Source organism: Heterodontus francisci, chromosome 14 (genome assembly GCF_036365525.1).
Source record: "Heterodontus francisci isolate sHetFra1 chromosome 14, sHetFra1.hap1, whole genome shotgun sequence".
In the NCBI taxonomy this organism is placed as follows: domain Eukaryota; kingdom Metazoa; phylum Chordata; class Chondrichthyes; order Heterodontiformes; family Heterodontidae; genus Heterodontus; species Heterodontus francisci.
The window spans coordinates 35524895-35548571 of NC_090384.1; the positions used below are offsets into that span (position 1 = coordinate 35524895).

The 23677-nt window shown below is 43.9% G+C and overlaps 1 protein-coding gene across 2 annotated transcripts in view; it reads right to left on the reverse strand.

Moving 5' to 3' along the window:
* Positions 1–23677, reverse strand: part of LOC137376966 (plakophilin-3-like) — a 71330-nt gene that overhangs the window by 34662 nt on the left and 12991 nt on the right. For both annotated transcript variants that reach the window (XM_068045986.1, XM_068045985.1), the window contains exons 3-6: positions 22372–23168; positions 20569–20692; positions 15344–15551; positions 732–903 (exon numbers count right to left, since the gene is read on the reverse strand). In XM_068045986.1, the coding sequence (XP_067902087.1) occupies positions 732–903; positions 15344–15551; positions 20569–20692; positions 22372–23168 (1301 nt within the window). The remainder of the gene's footprint in view (positions 1–731; positions 904–15343; positions 15552–20568; positions 20693–22371; positions 23169–23677) is intronic.

Here is a 23677-nt window from a genome sequence, read left to right on the forward strand (position 1 = left end):
TGTGTTAGCCTTTATTAGTAGGGGGATCGAGTTTCAGAGCCACGGGGTCATGATGCAGCTGTACAAAACTCTGGTGAGACCGCACCTGGAGTATTGCGTGCAGTTCTGGTCACCGCATTATAGGAAGGATGTCGAAGCTTTGGAAAGGGTGCAGAGGAGATTTACTAGGATGTTGCCTGGTATGGAAGGAAGGTCTTACGAGGAAAGGCTGAGGGACTTGGGGTTGTTTTCGTTAGAGAGAAGGAGGAGGAGAGGTGACTTAATAGAGACATACAAGATAATCAGAGGGTTAGATAGGGTGGATAGTGAGAGTCTTTTTCCTCGGATGAGGATGGCAAACACGAGGGGACATAGCTTTAAGTTGAGGGGTGAAAGATATAGGACAGATGTCAGAGGTAGTTTCTTTACGCAGAGAGTAGTAGGGGCGTGGAACGCCCTGCCTGCAACAGTAGTAGACTCGCCAACTTTAAGGGCATTTAAGTGGTCATTGGATAGACATATGGATGTAAATGGAATAGTGTAGGTCAGATGATCGGCGCAACATCGAGGGCCGAAGGGCCTGTACTGCGCTGTAATATTCTAATTCTAATACTTGAATTTTTAAAACTTTAATTTAAGTGATGTGCAAGTGCACAAATTTAAGTGATTGATTTACATACAAAAACATTTACAGAATGAGTATAAGTATCAATGAAATTATAGACAGACAATCTCCAGGCATGAAACAGTACCGAAGGTAGCCAGTGGTATTATAGAAGACATCATCCTCTGATGATGTTAGGGTGTTCACACTGTTACTCCAGCCCGAGATGGGGGCAAGGATTTCTTGTGTGATTTCCTCTAATGTATCGCGGGCAAGAGTGTTCTTCAGATTCTCATTGGAAGACAGATTCCACAGGATTCCTAGAGAGAGAGAGAGAGAGATACTCAGTTCAGTGTAAGAATAAATTCAAAGCAACATACAGCACAGAAGGAGGCCATTTGATCTTTCGTGCCTGTGCTGGCTCTCTGAAAAAACAATGGTGCTTAGTCCCATACTGTTGCTTTTTGTCCATAACCTCAGCCTCAAGGAACTGCCCAACTGTCCTTTCAACTATTTACGGAATCAGCTTCAACCACCTTTTCAGGGACAGCATCCCAAATCCAGACAACTCCCAGAAAAAAAAAAATTCTCATTTCTCTCTAAATCTTTTGCTTATAATTTTAAACTTATGGCCTTTGGTCATTGACACACTCATCAGAGGGAATACCTTTTCTCTATTTATTCTATCAAAACATCATTGTCTTGAAAACCTCTATTAGGTCACCTCTTGACCTTCTCTGTTCCACGGAGAACAATCCTAACATTTCCAACTTTTCCTCATAACTGAAATCCCTCATCTCTGGTAACATTCTGGTAAAACTCCTCTGTGCTCTAAGGCCTTTACATATTTCCTGAAGTGTGGTCCAGCTGGGGACTAACCTGTGATTGAGAGTTCTACCACGATCTCTTTGCTTTTATATTCTGTTCCTCACTTATAAACCCAAGTAACCCGTATGCTTTTTTTTGTAAAACCACCATATCAACTTGCCCTGTCACTTTTAAAGATTTGTGTACATGGACACCAAGGTCTTGCTGCTCATCTACACTGTTCAAAATCATGCCATTTACAGAATATTGTCTTTTCACATTAGCCCTCCCAAAGTGCCTCATTTCACACTTCCCTACATTTAGCACCGTCTTCCATGCTTCCACCTATTTAGCCATCCTGAAGTCTGCAACTATCCTCACCACCATCTTCTATGTTGCCAAGTTTCATAAAAGGAGGCATACACCCTGGGCTTATTTAAGAAACAGTGGGATGCTGCAATGGGAGACTAGAGACTTTCAAGATGGGCTAAATGACATTCCTAATGGAAGAATGTGATACAGTATATATTAAATGTGGTACTATCAACTAAATCAATTGTGGAGCAACTTTTTGTCATTTTGTGGAAAGGCCATCTTGTTTAGATAGCACAGATCTTTTCCTGTGGTACATAAGTAGAACTTCAGTTGTCCGTTGGGCAGTTTAGATTATACCTCAACCCAACAATTGGCCCAGTCAGATTCTTAACTAACAACTAAGGTACCATTTTATCCTCAAAAGGATCAGTGCAACTAATTCAACAAACAACATGTAAGTAACAGCAATGACAAGATTGGACATAAAGTATTGATCCTGCATAATTAGGTAACAGATAACAAGTTCAAACAATGTTGGCATTCATTCTCCAGATGTAAAAAAAAACATACAGCAAAACCACAAGCACAATATGGAAAAGAAACATTGAATGAGACTTCAGATGACCGCTTATGTTGGAATTAGTATCAAATTATAGCCTTGCTTACCACATTTTCTACAAGTCACCTCCCTTCCAAACAAACTACAGGCAATAACACAGTTAAGTTCATTAACAAAGGTTTCTTGTAAAGATTCCAGCTTAACACTCCATCAATATTGTTAGTACCCCTTTCTGCTGTGCTTCTGTATTATTTTCAATTTCTATTGTTAGAATCCATCCTATTCATACTGTGTAGTGGATCCTAACAGAAAGTAATTCTGCATTAAGCTACATGTGTAACATAGAAACTTTATGGCACAGGAGTCCATTTGGCCTATTATGTCCCTGCCAACCGAAAAAGAGCCATCCAGCCTAATTTGAATTTCCGACTGGTCCGTAGCCCTGTAGGTTACAGGACTTAAAGTGCATATGCAAGTATTTTGTTTTAAATGCTGTTGCTTATTAGGGACAATCGCATGGAACAAGCTGTTTCGCTGGTCTATGCTAGGCCAGCACCATGCTTCAGAAATTCAGATCACCAGCAATCTCTGGGCCAGTTTCAGATTGAGTTTACCAAAGGAAGTACAGGACAAAACCATCTCTTTTGGTGGCATACACTGCCTCAGAATACATAAGAGCACCTTATTTACATTACCATTGTCACAGATGTTGGAGCTACTGTTGACGTGACATAACAATGTAAGTGCATCATAAAACATCACAGGGTTCATGAACCTAGGATCCTAGGTTGTAGTAAATAACTAGCCTTTGGTTTAAAACCAAAATTGAAAACAATTGACTCCAGTCAGCCTACAATCTCTGTTGACTTCTCCCTGAAGAAATCACTAGGAATGTGCAGTATTAGTAATCTATTCTTTTAATAAATTACTAGATTGTGGCAGAGGATAATGAAAATGCTGTGACATTGGATCCAGGCTATATCAATGGGATGTGGAATATGCGAGATCTTTCTGCATCAACAGACACAAACATTTCCAATTCAAATGTTCATGGAACTAACGTTCCTCTATTTAAAGATTGCAAACAAAAGAAAGTAGAAGATTGCATGCTTCACAAGTGGTGAGCAACTCTCTCTCAAACACATGATATGCATATGTTCTATGCAGATTCCTATGAGTCCCAGCTGGTGAACCAAAGAAAAATTACACTTAAAATCACTGGAGGCAGCCCTGTCACTTCTGTGTCAAGTGACAGTTTTGTACATGGGACTTCTGCTGGAATGTGCACTTCTACTCTTGGAATGTTTCCCTCCCTCGACAATTCTTCTAAATGGAAAAAATAAAGCAAGTGAACAAAATATCTGACTGTGACTGAGCAGGTTAGCACTGGAACATAAATGTCAAATATCGCACTGTTACAGTTTGGACTTTTTTATCCTGTATTCACAGTAGCTTCCAGAGGAAGACCAAATCTCTTGTGAACTTAAATCTGCATCTTTATTCTCTGCAATGTATGGATTAACATGGGCCAAGTTAAAACAATTAAAGCTGAATAAAAGTTATAAACTATCACTTACTGGGATGCTGCAAGGCCAGTATGCCTGTGATAAACTACTCAGTTAGCTCTCTTTACAGAAAAATATATTGATTCATAAAGACTGCATGGCAAACAGCACAATGATTATACAATAGAACAGGTATCCACTCACAAGGGCACTCTGTGTTTGGCTGCAATCAAATTAGTAAACAAAAAAAGGGGGAGGGAAACCTGAAAACTCCTTTACTTAAAGTCAATGCGATGACATTCTTTTTGCCTTCATAGTGTTAGCTTTATAATACCCCTCACCCCATTCATGCAACTGAAATGATTGTTGACGAGCTCATGTGATGACTCAGGGGTCAAGAACTGCATAGGGGAGGCACCAATGACCCAACTTAGATCCCAGGTGTGTACAGAGTTAGCCTCTATCAGCACAGTGGCGCAGTGGTTAGCACCGCAGCCTCACAGCTCCAGGGACCCGGGTTCGATTCTGGGTACTGCCTGTGCGGAGTTTGCAAGTTCTCCCTGTGTCTGCGTGGGTTTCCTCCGGGTGCTCCGGTTTCCTCCCACATGCCAAAGACTTGCAGGTTGATGGGTTAATTGGCCATTATAAATTGCCCCTAGTATAGGTAGGCGGTAGGGAAATATATAGGGACAGGTGGGGATGTGATAGGAATATGGGATTAGTGTAGGATTAGTATAAATGGGTGGTCGATGGTCGGCACAGACCCGGTGGGCCGAAGGGCCTGTTTCAGTGCTGTATCTCTAAACTAAACTAAACAGCAATGGAGGTGCTACAATTGTCCTTGAAACCTAATGAGGTAAAGATGGGAGGCAAGGGAGGAAAAAGATCCAACTGTTACCCAGAGACAGATCACCTCCCCCCACCCCTCCGTCCCCCCCAACACTGCAAAGCTTGCATACGTGGACATCCCCTCTTTAAAGAAAGAAGTGATTACAAAGCAGAACTGTAATCTCAGAGTTTCAGTGACATAAACCAGAAGAGGGAAAATTCAGCAGTTTTAAAAAAGTTCAATCTTAAGATTAAATCGCATTCTTGAAATCTCTGAGCATCAACATTGAAGGAGCAGCCCTGATCTGCTTAGCAGGGTTTCTCATTTCAGTTTTCAAAACTATCAAGATGAGGGCATGAGCATTAGTTTGCACACTGAGACCAAGACGGAGTCTGTGCAGGTCTTACAATGAGGAAAAAACAAAACAAAACAATTGGCATAATCAGGCCCTTATTCTCTCTTTGAGGTGCAGCCTAAGATTATTGTGTTGACTTACCTGACTCTAACAGAAAAAAAAGATTTAAAACAACTTCTCTTACTTCATTCAATGCCCCACCCAATAATTAAGGACGTAATGCAGCTTCCATTGCTGTGTGTGTTCAGTCAACTGATTTACTCTCACTGAACAATTTTACTGGGGCACTCCCAGAACCATTCAAGTTTATATTCCTGAACTGGCACAAAATATGAAGAAGTGCTGAGGAACACAAGATAACTGTTGAGACTTTCAAGGGGGCAAAAAAATGTCCTGGTTACCTTCAGTACTTTGGAATCTCACTCTGTAGTTGGCTTCCCCTGTCTGCTCCAAACAATTCTTTATTACCTGTCTGCTCTAGGCACTGCCTCAGGTCCATACCACTAGCAAATGGTCTACTGATCATTAATGCATAGTTAAGGCATGACTTAGACACAAGCAGCAAAATTTTAACTGGCAAGGGGGAAGGGTGGATTTCAATTTAAATATGCTAAGAGGTAATTAATTCAGACTTTAACAACTTTCCCAAGCTGTGTGAAACTTGCCTGAGTCAACAAGTCGAGAGCATAGTGCTCGGAGAGATTTACAGGCTGGGAAACCTTTTAACACTGAAAGTGAACAGCTGTTTTTGCTCATGGGACTTGTTCTGAGAGTGTGCTTTCACTGCATTATAAGCGATTTCCAACATTTTGGAATTCATTTCTACTATCTTTGACTTTTTTGACATTGATTCCCATTTTCCTGCTGTCAGCTTTCCCTGCAGCATAGAAGCAGCTTATTCAGCTCCACCTTGAAGGGAAGCAGCAATACAGACAGTACCAGGAACAGCAACGCCAGCAGGAGCAGTCGTTGCCTTCTCCTCAGCCACCTACCACTCCACAAGACAGAGGGGACGGAAACAGAACTCTAGCTCTAAAGGAGGAGATACCCCCAGCTCAGGGTCAACAGGCAGAGGATCAGCTTGCTCAACATAACTGTGCAGCAGTGTCTCAGGAGGCTCAGGCTTTCACAGCAGGTCATTGCTGACATCTGCATTCTCCTGAAAGGAGACCTCCTTCCCAGTGGAACAGGTGGTCACGCATTGCCAGTGGCCGTCAAGGTCACCACAGCCCCTGGCAGCTTTCAAGTGTTTGCTGGTGACATCAGCTGATTTCACCATCAACTGCATCTCCTAGGTGACTGATGCCAGGGCCGCCAATTACATAAACTTTGTCACTGATATAGCCAGTCAGAACCAGAGGGTTCTTGCATTTGCACTAGTGGCTGGATTCCCACATGTAAAGGGAGTCACAGACTGCACACATGGAACAATCAAGGTTGCCTCAGATCAAGAGCAGTCTTTGTCAATGGTAAGGGATTCCACTCAGTGTTCAGTTGATATGTGACCACCTATATGTTTTCACTCATGTCTGTGCAAGATATCCTGGAAGCTGCCATGATGCCTTCATTTTGTGCCAGTCACATTTCCCACAGGTCTTCTCACCAGCAGGAGGCACCTTAAAGATGAGGGCTACCTTTTGAGGACATGGCTGATGACATCCGTGAGAAGCCATATCACTGATCCAGAGGAAAGATACAACCAGAGCCACATGAGTACAAGGGTGATCATTGAGCAAGCCATTGAGTTGCTGAAGATGCCATTCAGGTGCCTGGACATATCTGGGGCACCTTTCAGCATGTACCAACAAGGGTCTCCAGAATGATAGTGGTCTGCTGTACCTTGCACATTGTGCTGCAGAGAGGACTGGAGCTGCAAGGGGAAGAGCCTGATGTAAGCAGGATGCCTGCAGTCACTCACCTCACTGCCAGAGAAACCAATGGTGGACACAGACACGATTCAGATAACTTAAATGTGTGAAGGCTTAGGCACAACAAGGCTGAACACATATTTGCCCATCCCCACCACTATGCCCCTCCCAGCCCAAAACACAAATCATTCCCAGTCAGAAATCCCTCCATCTCATTCACACCCTTTGCTCATCTTCCACTCTGGTCATACCATTCGCCCGAAGGCTATTATCCATTTAAAAGTCAGAAGGCAACAATGGAGATGACTGGACAATGGAGAATAGAAATAAAAGTATGATTCATTTACATTTCCCAATACAGTGAATCCCCTTGTACAACTAAAGTTTTTTGCTGCTATTACTTCTACATAGTGCTAACACTTTGGCTTCAGCAGAGCTAGATATAGGCTGCTCAATCCTCTGCTCCAACAGTCCTCTAGGTTTTGGGGCCCTGCCAGAGCTTGTCCCACCTGCACCTGTATCTGTACAGGGGCAGACTCTGTCATCAGGGCAGGACAGAGCACGTGGGGCTCGAGATGAGAACTGCAAGGGCCTTGAGCAAAGTCCCTACTTCCATGTGGTCTTTCTCCATCGTCCTTCCCATGGCCCATCCTCGCTTCCCTACCAGCCAAAAGCTGGAGAGCACTTTGCTACACTTCAGTGAGGCTTTTCTCCATCTTATTTAAAGTGGCAGACTGAGTGTGCAGGCCATTGGTTAGGGCCAGCATGCATTTAGTTGTCTGCTGTATTAGATGCTCCACGCAGGTGGGCAGGTTTTTCATGGAGGTGGACATCAGCATAGAGACCTGTGACATCACGGTACACATGCTTGAGTCGGACTCCAAGTCTCACTCCAAAGATGCACAGAATCTCTGCAAATGATGACAGAACCTCACAAATTTTCTGTTGTTGCTCCAGAATTGTCCACTTCATGGATGAACCCTGAGGCTCAGCATCTACGTCCAGCTGAGCAGAGCTTGGAGTCTCCTGCATCCTCTGATGGGGAGTCTCCGCTGCTGTTCCTGTCTCCAACACCTGCTCACATGTGGTGCGTCTCACCATGTGACAACCTAGCCATCTCGCTTGGGATCCCCACTGAGGTGTGCGTATCTGCTCAGGAGTCATGTGACAGTGCTTCAGAGTGCGCAACCTCCTCCGAGGACTCCTCAGTCTCCTCCCACTCCAGCTCCTGTGTCACGTTTCAAGGACTTGTGGGAGATGAAAGATATGAATCTGAACTGACATGGGGAAAGGGTTAATAAGTCAACATTGTGCAGACGTTCACATTTCAGTTAGTGGTGACAGCAAATTGACATTCGTGATTGTTGTGTGCCAGGTGGCATTGTGATTTCTAATTCTATCACTAGGTATCTCTCCATCACCAATGATCATGCACTCCGCCACCCTGCCAATCTCTAGAACCACCTCCTCTATTGTGGTCAGGGTGGATATGACAGCAGGGCCACCCCTGATTCTCTGTCGCTCCCTGGAGTTCTACACTCTCTTCTGCAAGGACCGAAAGCAAAGAGTTATGAGCGTGACAAGTGGATTGGTGGAGAAGACAAAATGACATTTGTGGAGGGCGAGTGTGAGGGATAGGTGTGAGAATGCACTAAGATGAGGGTGAGTGTCAGTGTTGGCTGTTCAGATGGGGATGTGAGGAGGTGCCTTGAGAGAGAGGAATGAGGGGAGCTACTAGGTGTATTCTTCTAAGGAATGCTGTGCAGGAGAATACTGGGAAGTCAGAGTGTGGGGGTTGGCACCTGAAGGTGGGATACCACTCACCTTTCCTGACCGAGGTCATTGAACCTCTTGCAGGGTTGAATTCAGGTGCGAGGGTCTGTCCACCTGCTGCTGACTGCGTGTCACTTCCAGACATGTCTACTTGATCTGAGAGGCTGGTCTCTTCCTACCGTCTGCAGGAAACAATACTTCTCTGCAAGCCCTCACAGCCTCCAGCTGGACCTTCAGTCAGCAAATAGGAGGCCAGCGTTTTCATGTTGCACTTCCATTCTTGTACTTGAAGCATAGGAATCAACCAATCCACATTGCAGCCACTGACCCTGCCAGGGTCCCCTTAAGTAGAAATCCTTTCAGTGACACGTGCGGGTCATCATTACGCCTGACCTGTGATGGGTCGGGAAACCCAGAAGCAAGGTGCTAATCTTGTGGCTCAGCTAAACAGCCAGGGAAAATCTCACTTCTCTAACCTGATCCGAGGCAGTTCAGGCATTTGCATTCAGCATATGTACATTTGCATTTCTGGAAAGAAAACCAGCAAAAACTGCCAATTCTAGCAAAAGAGAAGTCTTAAGGACTCAAAATATGAAGATGAATTCCCTTGGCCATGGTTATAAATATGGGAAGGACAAGATTTGTGATCGGATCAGTATTAGTGCTACAATTATATAACATTGTGTTTTTATATAGTTCTTTAATGCTCTTCCTTTCTTGATGCCAGACATTCTTCATGGAGTCCAGTTCTACAGATGTGGACACCCACACTCAAATGACCACATAGCATGCGAGTCTGGATACTGAGCAACAGTAAGCTATTCAGCAACCAATGGCACCACTGCCTAGACCAATCCAGTTTTTGTCCGACATTCATACACCTGTGGGGGGAGGAGGCCGGGGTGAGGGCACGGCTCAGTCTTTGGTTAACGATTACCAGTGACAATCTTGACCAGTTCCTTCTACTTGCCACTCCTCTTTCCTCGAGACGCAATGGCCAATTGTAGCAGACTAAATTCAGCCCCTGGTTGAAAGTAGTGCAAACCAAACTCAAATTTGGCACCTTCTGTTCTGTATTGCTCAGAACCACAAGTACAATATGTTGAAGCAGTTCACATTTCATAAACAAGGTGCATGTGATGACTCTGGGGTGAATAAGCAGGTGATTTTCTGACTATTCCAGGGACTGAACCTGCCTCAACAATTACTACTCAGGCTCAAGATTCCTTAAGTTACATTTGAGGACTTTTAATATTTCCCTTCGAAGTTATCTCATCCTGGATCCTTTTGATTTGTCCCAAATTGCAGCAATGTACTCACTCTGGTACTTTAGAAATCAAACACTACAAGGTATGACTGCATCAACTGGACCGAAGCCAAAAACGCCCACCCTCTCGCATTGTTATCTGACTAACATACTGCATGACCTTCAGTAAGCATTGCTGTGTTGTGACTGCAATGTTTTGCAGCAGGATTCTTAGCCAATATAAAATAAAGACAGAAAATACTGTAAATACTCAGGTCAGACAGCACCTATGAAGAGAGAGAAATTAAGTTAATGTTTCAGGTTGATGTTCTTTCTGATGAAAGGTCATCAACCTGAAACTTTAACTCTGGTTTTTCCCTCTCCACAGATGCTGCTTCACCTGCTGAGTATTTCCAGCATTTTCTGTCTTTAGTTCACATTTCCAGGATCCACACTATTTTCCTTTTGTAGGAATCTTTGCTGTTCTGGTCTATTTTCTATGTACCTGCCCCCCTCAATCCTCCCAAAAAACATCCACAACAGACCTACTGGGCAGTTATGAGTGTGCCATATTTGCACTGATGTGCATCAATGCAGAGGTAGCAGTATAACCCATGGAGACTACAAAGAACATTGAAGCACAGAGGTGAGAGAACTCTTCCAGGAGGCAGTCCCACCAGCTTGAGTTCATACCCTACCCAGTACAACTCCAGCCTGAGGCTCAATTGCTGCTGAACCCAGGATATCTGTCAGACACATGGAGTAGTGTCATTTTACCTGTGGAGGAATGCAATCTATTGCTGGCAAAAGATTCTCTTCCAACAGCAAGATGATAATAATGGGAATATTCAGTATGAACACAATTAATAATCAAGCTGATTCAGGTCACATTACACAAAAAGAATGAGAGGATGGTGGAGGTGATGGTATAAGCTGATTAAAAGAGGAGATCGCGGGAATGCAGTTACATATTGGAGAGGAGAGGGGGTGGCAGGGGTGTAATAGGCTGGGAAGAGGAGAAGATTGTGGAGCTGCAATTAGAAACTAGAGAGAAGAGCATTTGACAGGAATGTAGTTAGATTGGAGAGGACACTAATTGGTGGTTGTAGTTTAAGGCTAGAGAGCAGAAAACGATTGGTGGGCATGCAGTTAAAGACTAGAAAGGAGGAGGGTTGTGGAGGTATAATTAGAGATTAGAGAGGAGAGAGATTGGTGGGGGTGTAGTTATTAGGCTAGAGAGGAGGGAAGAGATAGAGTATAGTTGCAGGCTAGAGAAGGGATAGGTGCGATGCGAACATACATACATGATTAGGAGCAGGAGTAGGCCACGGCCCTTTAAGCCTACTCCGCCATTCAATAAGTTCATAGCTGAACTAATTACTCCACATTTCCACCTATCCCCGATAACCTTTCACCCCCTTGCTCATCAAGAATCTATCTACCTCTGCCTTAAAAATATTCAAAGTCTCTGCTTCCACTACCTTTTGAGGAAGAGGATTCCAAAGACTCATGACCCTCAGAGAAAAAATTTCTCCTCATCTCCGTTTTAAATGGGTGACCCCTAAAGACCTGCTCAGGTCTGCAAAAAAAAAAACCCGACCCAAGCCTGAACTGGCCCAACCATCAATTAACCTACCTTCCGTTTTTCACTTTCTTGCTGATCTACACAAGCTTAAGATAACAAAACCACCTTTCTAGTCCAAAAATTAAATGAACATCGAAGCCACTCACCTGTGATAGAGCGTGTCCAACCCAAGCCCGAATGCCGGACCTGGAAGTGGAACCTGACCCAATCGAACCCGACACATGTCGTCAGGTCCCGTCGGGTTCGTGTCGGGTAGCCAGCCTTTAGCAACCCTTTATTTTTAAACAGTGACCCCTAGTTCTAGATTCTCCCACAAGGGGAAACATTCTTTCCACATCCACCCTGTCAAGTCGCCTCTTACTCTTCAAAATTCCAGCAGATACAAGCCTAGCCTGTCCATTCTTTCCTCATAAGACAGCCCACCCATTCCAGGTATTAGTTTAGTAAACCTTCTCTGTACTGCCTCTAACGCGTTTACATCCTTCCTTAAATAAGGAGACCAATACTGTACACAGTACTTCAGATGCATTCTCACCAATGCCCTGTATAGCTGAAGCATAACCTCCCTACTTTTGTATTCAACCTCATGATAAACGATAACATTCTATAAGCTTTCCTAGTTACGTGCTGCACCCACATACTAACTTTTTGCGATTCATGCACTAGGACACCTAGATTCCTCCGCATCTCACAGTTCTGCAATCTCTCACCATTTAGATAATGTTTCTTTTTTATTCTTCTTCCCAAAATGGACAATTTCACACTTTCCCACATTATACTCCATTTGCCAGATCTTTGCCCACTCATTTAACCTATCTATATCCCTTTGTAGCCTCCTTATGTCCTCTTCACAAGTTACTTTCCTACCTATCTTTGTGTCATCAGCAAATCTGGCAACCATACCTTCAGTCCCTTCATCTAAGCCATTTATATAAATTGTAAAAAGTTGAGGCCCAGCACTGATCCCTGTGGCACACCACTTGCTACATCTTGCCAATCAGAAAATGACCTATTTATGCCTACTCTCGGTTTCCCGTTAGCGAGCCAATCTTCTATCTACGCCAATATGTTACCCATGAGCTTTTATTTTCTGCAATAACCTTTGATGTGGCAACTTATCAAATGTCTTCTGGAAATCTAAGTACAATATATCCACCGATTCCCCTTTATCCACAGCACATGCAGCTCCTTCAAAGAACTCCAATAAATTGATTACACATGATTTCCCTTGCACAAAACCATGTTGACTCTGCCTGATTACCTTAAATTTTTCTAAATGCCCTGCTATAATGTCTTTAATAATAGCATCTAACATTTTCCCCAAGACAGATGTTAAGCTACTAGCCTGTAGTTTCCTGCTTTCTGTGTCCCTCTCTTTTTGAATGAAGGAGTTACATTCGCTATTTTCCAATGTAACGGAACCTTCCCCGAATATAGAGAATTTTGGAATATTAAAACTAATGCATCAACTATCCCACTAGCCACTTCTTTTAACACCCTAGGATGAAGTCCATCAGGACTGGTCAGCCTGCAGCTCCAACAATTGGTTCAGTTCCACTTCCCTGGTAATTGCAATTTTCTTGAGTTCCTCCCTCCCTTCCATTTCCCAACTTACAGCTAATACTGAAATGTTACTTGTATCTTCAATAGTGAAGACCAATATAGTTATAGGCTAGACAGAGGAGATTTGTGGAGGTGTAGTTGCAGACTAGATGGAGTACAGTGGATGGTAGATGATGTTTAGTTACATGCTAGATGAGGGGCATTATTACAGTCTGGAGAGGAAGGGGATGGTGAAGATGCAGTTACAGACTAGAGAGGAGGGAAGATTGGTGGGGGTGTAATAAACTAGAGAGGGAGTTGTTGATGGTGTGGTTACACATTAGAGAGAAGGGGTTGGTGGGGAGGATGTAATTCACACACACTGGAGAAAGGGGACCATGGGATAACGAGAATATCCAACTTGTACATGTAAGCAGAAGTTCAAAACAATTAGTCAGAAGGGGCTTTCTTTCCATTTCCTGCTTTCACATATTGCTTTTCTGAAATCACATAAAATATGGTATGTAACTTCACAAATGGCCATAAATTAGGCTAATTGTTGCACATGCAAATTGGCACAGAATGAAGAGATAACACGCAAGTTTAATCACTTGTTAATTTGTGTGAATGGGAGTATGATAAATATTTCTGGCATACAGCCTGGAATGAGGGTAGCTCATGTAACCCCACTATTTAAAAAGGGAGGTAGAGAGAAAGCAGGGAATTATAGACCAGTCAGCCTGACGTCGGTAGTAGGGAAAGTTCTAGAGTCCATTATCAAAGATTTTATAGCAGAGCACTTAGAGAACAGTGGTAGAATTGGGCAGAGTCAGCATGGACTTACGAAAGGTTAATCATGCTTGACAAATCTACTAGAATTCTTCAAGGATGTAACTAGTAGAGTTGATGAGGGGGAGCCAGTGGACGTGGTTTGTTTGGACTTTCAGAAGGCTTTCGACAAAGTCCCACATAAGAGATTAGAATGTAAAATTAAAGCGCATGGGATTGGGGGTAGTGTATTGTGATGGACAGAAAATTGGTTGGCAGACAGGAAACAAAGAGTGGGGATAAATGGGTCTTTTTCTGAATGGCAGGCATTGACAAGTGGGGTACCGGAGGGATCGGTGCTGGGACCCCAGCTATTCACAATATATATTAATGACTTAGATGAGGGAACTAAATGTAATATCTCCAAATTTGCAGATGACACAAAACTGGGTGGGAGGGTGAGTTGTGAGGAGAAAGCAGAGAGGCTTCAGGGTGATTTGGACAAGTTGAGTGAGTGGGCTAATGCATGGCAGATGCAGTATAATTTGGATAAATGTGAGGTTATCCACTTTGGTAGTAAAAACAGGAAGGCAGATTATCTGAACTGCTATAAACTGAGAGAGGGGAATATGCAGTGAGACCTGGGTGTTCTCATACACCAGTCGCTGAAGGTAAGCATGCAGATACAACAGGCGGCAAAAAAGGCAAATGGTATGTTGGCCTTCATAGCGAGAGGATTCGAGCAAAGGAGCAGGGATGTCTTGCTGCAATTATACAGGGCCTTGGTGAGGCCACACCTGGAATATTGTGTGCAGTTTTGGTCTCCTTATCTGAGGAAGGATGTTCTTGCTATAGAGGGAGTGCAGCGAAGGTTTACCAGACTGGTTCCTGGGATGGCGGGACTGACGTATGAGGATAGATCGAGTCGGTTAGGATTATATTCGCTGGAGTTCAGAAGAGTGAGAAGGGATCTCATAGAAACCTATTAAATTCTAACAGGACTTGACAGGGTAGATGCAGGAAGGATGTTCCCGATGGTGGGGGAGTCCAGAACCAGGGGTCATAGTCTAAGGATACGGGGTAAACCTTTCAAGACTGAGATGAGGAGAAATTTCTTCACCCAGAAAATGGTGAGCCTGTGGAATTCGCTACCACAGAAAGCAGTTGAGGCCAAAACATTGTATGTTATCAAGAAGTAGTTAGATATAGCTCTTGGGGCGAAAGTGGGAACAGGTTACTGAGTTGGATGATCAGCCATGATCATAATAAATGATGGAGCAGGCTCTAAGGGCCGAATGGCCTACTCCTGCTCCTATTTTCTATGTTTCTATACCAATTATAAATAAAAATACATGGGAAATATCTGAGGATTTTTAAACCCTTTTCAGTCCTTGGATTGGTTCAGTAATTCTATCCAATAATGTCTGAGGAAGGACCAAAAGTAATTATCAAAAATCTCTGAAATTATTCTAGTCTGGCCCACACAGATCCTTAGCAAGTTTATTTACAAGAGGTATATTTGCATTGGTCATTACTGCAACGCACTTGATTTGGTCTGTGACAGGCCTGGGGACCTAGCAACTATGTAAAGGGCTGAATTAAACATACCAGTGATGTTGGCTTTCAGTTCTTCATCATCAATGCCTTTGATTGCCTGCATCATTTTGGGGATTCCATTCTGCTTAACCAGCTCCTGTTTGTTTACATTGTTGTTGTAGATCAGATTACGCATTGCAGCTGTAACACTCCGCTGCACTTCCACAGAATTGTGGTTGAAGAGCTTCACAAGCTTAGTGATGGCCTTCAGGTTATAAGCCTGATAGGAGGAAAATATCTAATTTTAGCAAGAGCAATACTGAGCTCAGCATTAAGAACTCTAATCTAACTTTGTAAAATACAGGACCATTATTTAAACACAAGAATTATGTAACCCAAGACTAGTTTCAACCATCCCAGATAAAAGGACTTACTCTTTATGGAAAACTGCAGAGTCACTGGCAGTGACTCACCTAGTGCTCACAGCCTATAAAATTCAGCCCCATTTTATACATTAATTTTGCAGTGGTGGGGGGTGGGGGAGGGGGGGGTGCGGAATGGTTGCACCCTTTACATTTTAAGCTTTTTCCAATAGGTTACACTAAAATTTCCAACAGCATACTTCCAGCTCGTATGAAACCAAAGCACAGTGAGTCTGTGTTTCAGGTCTGATGAAAGATGATCAACCTTAAATGTTGGGCGGAATCTCATCAGTCACATGGAGGCAGCTTTGGAGGCGGGAGGGAGGGGAATTTGTGAAAGTTGCGAGTCAGTCATCTACCCAAGGTATTCCTGCCTCAGAGCAAACTTGCTGGAGGTGGGCTCAAAATGGCAACTGTGGCTTGCCTGGCAGGGGCAGCTAGACAACTACTGGCAATTAAGCAGCTCACCACCACATTCTCAAGGGCTATTAGGGATGGGTAATAATTGCTGGCCTAGCCTGCAACGCCCACATCCCATGAAGGAAAAATAAATTAAGTGCCCAATTGGGGCAGAATGGTCATGTCTCAAAACCTTCCTGACAGCAGCTGAAGCCCAGCAGATGGCTGGAGGCAGCCTCCTGGCAGAAGGCCAGAAAGGCCTCCTTTAACTAACCACCCACACCCCAGAGCTGCGGCTGCCAGAGAGCCACAACGATGGCCCAGGCCATTGTGTCGAAGGAAAACCCTTTCATAATGATGGCCTTGCAGCGGTGGCCACAGTTCTTTTTCCACCCCCCCCCCCCCCCCCCCCCCCCACCCCACAATGACTTAATTCTTCTAAGGGCGCTTCCATCCGGAGGAGCCCTTACTGTCTCCACCCAACATCCACAGAGCCCATCTCTCCCAGGGGCTGCCAGGCGTTCACAGCCTTGGGTGATCCAATTGGACTTCCCTTCTGCAGATCCCACCCACTGTGCCTAATTGGGCTCCTGGAGGCAGCCTTTTAATTGGCCGCTTCTGGAATGGTTGTGCAGGTGGACAAGACACGGCCACCATTGGGGTTGGCACCCACTTATGATGCCAATAGCAGAGAATCTTCTAAGATGGTAAGATTCCACCAGTTAACTGGTTTCTCTCTCCACAGATGCGGCCAGACCTGCTGAGTACTTAACAGCATTTTCTGTTTTCATTTGAGATTTCCAGCATCTGCAGTATTTTGCTTTTGTACTGTGTGAGACTACCTCCTTTACTTTGCAGTGATGCAAACTGTATAGCAGTTCTGTGTCTTAAAACAAAGTGTATTCACACGTTTAAAAAAAAAGGTTTGAATATTGACGAGCTAAGCTGTAATGGCGAGCTGGATTTAGCCATGCCAGCAGTGTCCCCGGCAGTGGGCTGAAAAGATGAGGGGAACCCCACCTTGGCCTTTCCAAGCCCCACCCCGGCAAGATTTAATGGCACTCGAGCAATTCGCATCCCGGCGCCAGGATCCCCGTTCCCTTTAAGGATGGAAATCCTGCCTCCAAGAGCTGCTGGTCAATCAGAGTCTTTCCACCTGGTTCTGAACACATGATGAATAAAAACAAAAGCAGAGATGCAGGCACTCAGAACTAGCAAAGGCTGCTATGTCAGTTAGGTTTTTTAAAAAAATGTTCAGCTGCAAGGCTACACTTTGGCCAAGCTCTGAAATTTCACACACAGAAGAGTAGTTATAACAGAGTCTAGTCAGAACTGTTGTCCTGTATGTTCATTTGCTATGAAATAAAGCAGCTTAACATTTTGTATTTGACATCATCTTACCAGGTGCTTTCTTTATCCACCTTTGAGAGGATTGGAGAGGCATGTGCGAAAGTCACAAGACGTCCAGTTCAAATAACAAGGGGATATGTCCGCTACACTCAACATGTATTTAATGTAGCAAATGACCCAAGGGGCTTCACAGTAACATTATCAAACAACACTTGACACTGAGCCAGAGGAGATATTCGGGCAATTGATGAAAAGCTGGGTCAAAGAGATATGTTTGAAGGAGTGTTTTGAAAGAGGTAGGAGAGGTAGAATGGTGGAGAGGTTTAAGGAGGGAATTCCAAAGCTTAGGGCCTTGGCAGCTGAAGGCACAGCCACCAGTGGTGGAGTGATTAAAACCGGGGATGCTCAAAGGGCCAGAATTGCAGGAGCACAGATATCAGAGGGTAAACTTCCTTCCTTGTCCTTTTCGAACGGTCCGCAGCCTTGACATGGTTGACCACACTATTGTCCTCAAATGCCTCTCCACTGTCATCCAACAGGGTAGAACTGCTCTCACCTGGTTCCATTTTTATCCATCTAATATCCAGAGTATCAACTGCAATAGCTTCTCTTCCTGCTCCCGTACCACTACCTCTGGTGTAACCAAAGGATTTATCGTTGGCTCCCTTCTATTTCTCATCTATATTTTTTAAAAATTTGTTCATGAGATGCGCATGTCGCTGGCAAAGCCAGCATTTATTGCCCATCCCTAATTGCCCTAGAGAAGATGGTGGTGAGCCGTCTTCTTCAACCACTGCAGTCCACTTGGTGGTAGGGACACCCACAGTGCTGTTAGAAAGGGAGCTCCACGATTTTGACCCAGCAACAGTGAAGGAACAGCAATATAGTTCCAAGTCAGGATGGTGTGTGATTGGGAGGGGAACTTGCAGGTGGTGCTCCCATGCAACGGCTATACCCTTCTTCTAGGTGGTAGCAGTCACAGGTTTGGAAGGTGCTGTCAAAGGAGCCTTGGTTGCTTTAGTGCATCTTGTAGATGGTACATGCTGCTATCCCACTGTGTGCCAGCGATGCAGGGACTGAATGTTTAAGGTTGGGATGGGGTGCTTTGTCCTGGATGGTGTCGAGCTTCTCGAATGTTGTTGAAGCTACACCCATCCAGGCAAGTGGAGAGTATTCCATCACACTCCTGACTTGTGCCTTGTAGATGGTGGACAGGCTTTGGTGAAGTCAGGAAGTGAATGACTCTGACCTGCTCTTGTAGCCATAGTATTTATATGGCTGCTCCAGTTCAGTTTCTGGTCAACGGTCACCCCCAGGCTGTTGATGGTGAGGAAATACAGCAATGGTAATGCCTTTGAACGTCAAGGGGAAACATGCTGCCCCTCGACAACATCATCCGAAAACAGAGGTATTTTTCCACGCGTACGCGACGACACCCAGCTCTCCATTACCACCTTTGCTCGACCCCTCCAATTAAAATATTAGGAAGACTGAAGCCACTGTTTTCAGTCCCCGCTCCAAACTCTGTTCCAAACTTTGGTGTAATATGTGACCCCAAGACAAGCTTTCAACCACATATTCGCGCTATCCCCAAGATCATCTATTTCCGCCTGCATAACATTTCCCGAATTTGCCCATCTCAGCTCAACTGCTCTGCAAACCTTCATTCATGCCTTTGTTACCTCTAGGCTTGACTATTCCAACATAAGTCTGGCTGATTTCCCACAGTCTACCCTCTGTAAACCTGAGGTTACGCAAAACTCTGCTGCCCATGTCTTAACTTGTACCAAGTCCTGTTCACCTGACACCCCTGTGCTCATTGACCTACAATGGCTTCCAGTCAAGTAATGCCTCGATTTGAAATTCTCATCCTTGTTTTATAATCTCTCTATGGCCTCTCCATCTCTGTGATCTCCTCCAGCCCCAGAGCCCTCCCAGATATTTGCACTTCTCCAATTCTGGCTTCTTGAGCATTCCCAATTTTAATCACTTCACCATTGATGGCAGTGCCTTCAGTTGCCTAGGCCCAAAGCTCTGCAATTCCGTCCCCTCACTTCTCCGCCTCCCTACCTTACTTTCCTTCTTTAAAACACTCTTTAAAACCCACAACTTTGACTGAACATTTGCTAATCTGACCCAATATCTCCTTCTGTGGCTTGGTGTCGTACTTTGTTTTATAATGCTCCTGTGAAGCATCTTGGCATGTTTGATTACATCAAATGTGCTATATAAATGAGTTGTTGCGGTTGATGGTTGTAGGACTGGAGTAGATTGCAGAGATAGTAAGTGGTGAGGCCATGCAAGGATTTGAATTCAAGGATAAGAATTTTAAAATAGAGGCTTTGCTGATTTGGGAGCCACTGCAGGTCTGCGAGCACAGGAGTGATGGTTGAGCAGGACTTGGTGCAACTTGGGGTATGGGCAGCTGTTTGGATGACCTCAATTTTATGGAGGGTAGAATGTGGTAGGCCAGCCAGAAGTTGGAACATTCAAGCCTAGAGGTAATAAAGACACTGATGAGGGATTCAGCAGCAGACAAGTCCTGTTCACCTGTCACCCCTATGCTCGTTGACCTACATCAGCTCCGAGTCAAGCAATGCCTTGATTTTGAAATGGTCATCCTTGTTTTCTAATCTCTCTAAGGCCTTGCCCTGCACAAGGCCATAATCAGGTGATGTTACAGAGCTGGAAATAAACGGTCTTAGTAAAAGGTGTGGAGATGTGGTCGGAAGCTCGTCCCACGGTCAAATCTGGCAGCCTAGACAATTGCCAGGGAGAGGGATGGAATCAGTGGCAGAGTCCGAAGACAATGGCTTTGGTCTTCCCAGTATTTAGTTGGAGGGGAAAAAAACCCTGGGTTACACTACTTTATTAAATATTGAGTAGTATGTGCACACCCTTAAATGCCAGACATCCAGACAGCTGACATGAGTGACATACTGCTATAAGCAAGCGAATATCTAGATCAAAACTTGAATTTATAACAAAGGTATAACATAACTAATCTATCAGGATTACTTTATGAAGAGAGTGATATGTCGTAAGAATTTAAGTTAAGAAAAATATCTTTACGTATTTTATCCATTCTGCCTCCCCACCCACCCCTCCATGTTCATCAGTTCCTACCTGCTTTTTAGCATCTGCGTCATGGTAGCATTTATGTTGGATGTATCCAGCTCCAACCACTTGATAATTAACATCGGTGCTGTTCAGAAGACTCACAGCTGTAGGCAGGTCTAACTCATCAGTCCTAAAGAGAGCAGTAACAAGAATTCAGGCCGCTCAACATATCTACAGAAACATATCCTCAAATGAAAAAACTATTGACGAGATTTTGAGAAGTTGTGCTTCAGGGGTGCAGATTGGGCATGGTGCATCTTGCAAGACTTTTTGTTCATTAAAAATCAATGAATGGAAAAATTCTGTGAGATGCATTGTCGGTCTATGTTCCCAAAATGGGCTGGAGGCAAGCAGAGCTCTGCCCCTACAGTGTAAATTCCCAAAATCTATTCCTATAGTTTGTAAATGCTGCGTTTGTTTCCCAAATATCTATTTTCCAAGGAAGTAAGCAAAATTGAAGTTTGGTTCCATGGATGCTGGTAGCCCTGGGAATCATCAGGCAAATGGCTGTTCTCCTGTGCAAGCACAAGCGATGCATGTTGCCAGGCTATTCTGTCTTGGATACCATCAGAGCGGAGCTAGATTTTGTCCACCCCTCACATTCGCACAAGTGTACTTTCTAGCAAGGATTGCTGATCAGAGATCAGGAGCAGACATTGACCTTCCAGAGACCATGGGCACTGTGGCTGATTGCAGGTCTCCAAAAGCTCTCTAAAAGATCAGTTAGCTCAGTACAGACCATCAACTGAATCCAGGACTGTTCAAGTTTCTATACATCAGTGCAGGTAAATAAATTGTTTTACCAACAGTCACCTCCGTTCCGGGAGAGCCAAGTGGCTTCTTTGCCATTGTGACACCACATGCACACATGTTACAATGGCATTACTGTAACATAAAGAATGGTTTAGGAGATGGATGGCATCACACTGCAGCTTTTGGAAACAGATGGAAAAAAGATAGCCTCACTCCCCAGCGAATAATACCCCTGAAAATGCTGAACAGATCGAATGAATTATATGGCGTGATGTTGCATTCCAGCCCTGCCTCCAGTTCCTAATGTCAGTTGTTCAGTCAGGCCCTTCATTGCAACTTGTTACCTTACTGATGTAGAACTGTTCCATTTGTTCAGGTTTCTCAGAAGACATTGTAAAGGATTTCGAAACGCAAAAAGCTACGAGACGAGTTTATCCATTTGTTCCCTGCTCAAGTTATTAGGCAGCTTTACAAAGAGAAACTACAAAAGACATTTTTTTTTAAATTTCCTTCAATTTTTTTTTAATATAAACTATTTGTACTGAAGTTTAGTATCCAGATCTATTAAAATGGGGAACACTCTTTGTTGCTGGCAAGTAGAGCTGCAAAAACCAGAGATAACCAGTGACTGTTTTACTGTCTAATGGTACATTTCAATGGCCACAGAGCTAAATGCTAAACTAGAAAGCTTTGGCGTTTTTGGAAGACTGGCGCCATTTTAAAGAACTACATTTCTTAAAATGCCATGCAAATGAAAAATATTTTTAGAAAATTCAGGACAATTCTAAATAATAGATCCCCTCCCCACCACAATTTGCAAATGATACATCCACTGAGCCAACCAGAAATATGTTCTGATGACAGTCATCAACCTGAAACATAACTGTTTCTCTCTCCACAGATGCTGCATATTTCCAGCATTTTCTGTTTTTTTTTCAGAAATGTGAGCCAAAAGGAAGGAAAGATTTCACCATCACCAGTAAATATGGTTTGCTATACAGTAAATTGACCACATCACTAACATATCACTGCTCACAAGATCAGTCTCAAACTTACTGTGACATTGGAAAGGATGCTGCTAGTTCTTGCATTTGCAGGTCTCCTGGTTCTTGGTAACCAACATCTACTCCGCCCAAGCTACGCAGGGATGGAGCGCGTGTCACTCGCATCGCGCTAGATGCTGTTGAGGAGGAACTTGAAACTGCTTTTCCTCGACCCGATTTGCTGGTTTGCTGGATCCTCTGCAGTGTACGCTGGGCCGGGGGTCTGATTTGTCGACGTACAGACGTCTCTTCCATCTGTTCTGCTGCATAGCCAGTCATGCCCATTGAGCCACTTAACAATTGTGGCAGACTTCTCACGGAGTCTCCCATGCTCATTCTATTCAATTGCTTCCCTGGAGGTTGAGACATCATGTAGCTTGAATTATAGGTGCTGCTGCTATAGCCATTACCCCCAGCTGAAGATAAATAGCCATTATCAACCTGATCCGAAATCAAGCTCATCTCTCCATCGTCTAATCTTTGGTTCATGGTCTGTCCATTCATTTGTGTTCCAGTCCAAGATTGTTTCCTCATGAACTGAGCATGTTTGCCAGGCAACTGCATTGAGCGGAGGGACAAGTTATCAATGTCCTGCTGATCCATCTCTGCTTGGGTGGCATATCTGTAATTTGTAGACTGGTGAAAAGACACTGGTCTAGCAGCAGTCGGATAAGCAGAAATAGGTCTGTAGTCCCTTTGTCTGCCATATTGATTTGCTGCAGTCGCCCCTTTAAAGGTATAATCCCCCACAGCCGAGCGTGATGACCAGTTTCCACTGCTCCCCTGTTTGTACCCAGGTGGCTTGACAGTCTGAGGGAAAAACATTAACTCTGCAACCTCTTATTAAGCAAATCACAAACCAGAGCAATACAATTCAATTATCAAGTTCATTACCATTTGATGATTAATTCACTTCTCCACATCACTCTCCTGAAAAAATACTGACTTATGCTAGTTTTACAGTTGTTGGCAACTCTGCAGTATCTTGCCCAGGAAGTCATTCTTCCTGGGTGAGCGCTGACAGGCTTTTTGACTGTCGTGACTTCACAGTGCAGCCCTGTCCTATTCTCATCCAATGGCCACCTGTATGGTATTACCAGCTGGGATCATCAGATAGCAATCAAAAATTATACGTTTAGCACAGAAACAGGCTCTTTGGTCCATTAAGTCTGTGCTGATTCTCCATAAACCATCAAGTGTAATCCCACTTAATATTTCTCTTTCCTAAAGAGTGGTTTAATACCCTTTTTAAAAAAATTATAGTGTCTGCTTCAACAATAGTTTGTGGCAGATGATTTAACACTTTACCATCCACAAGG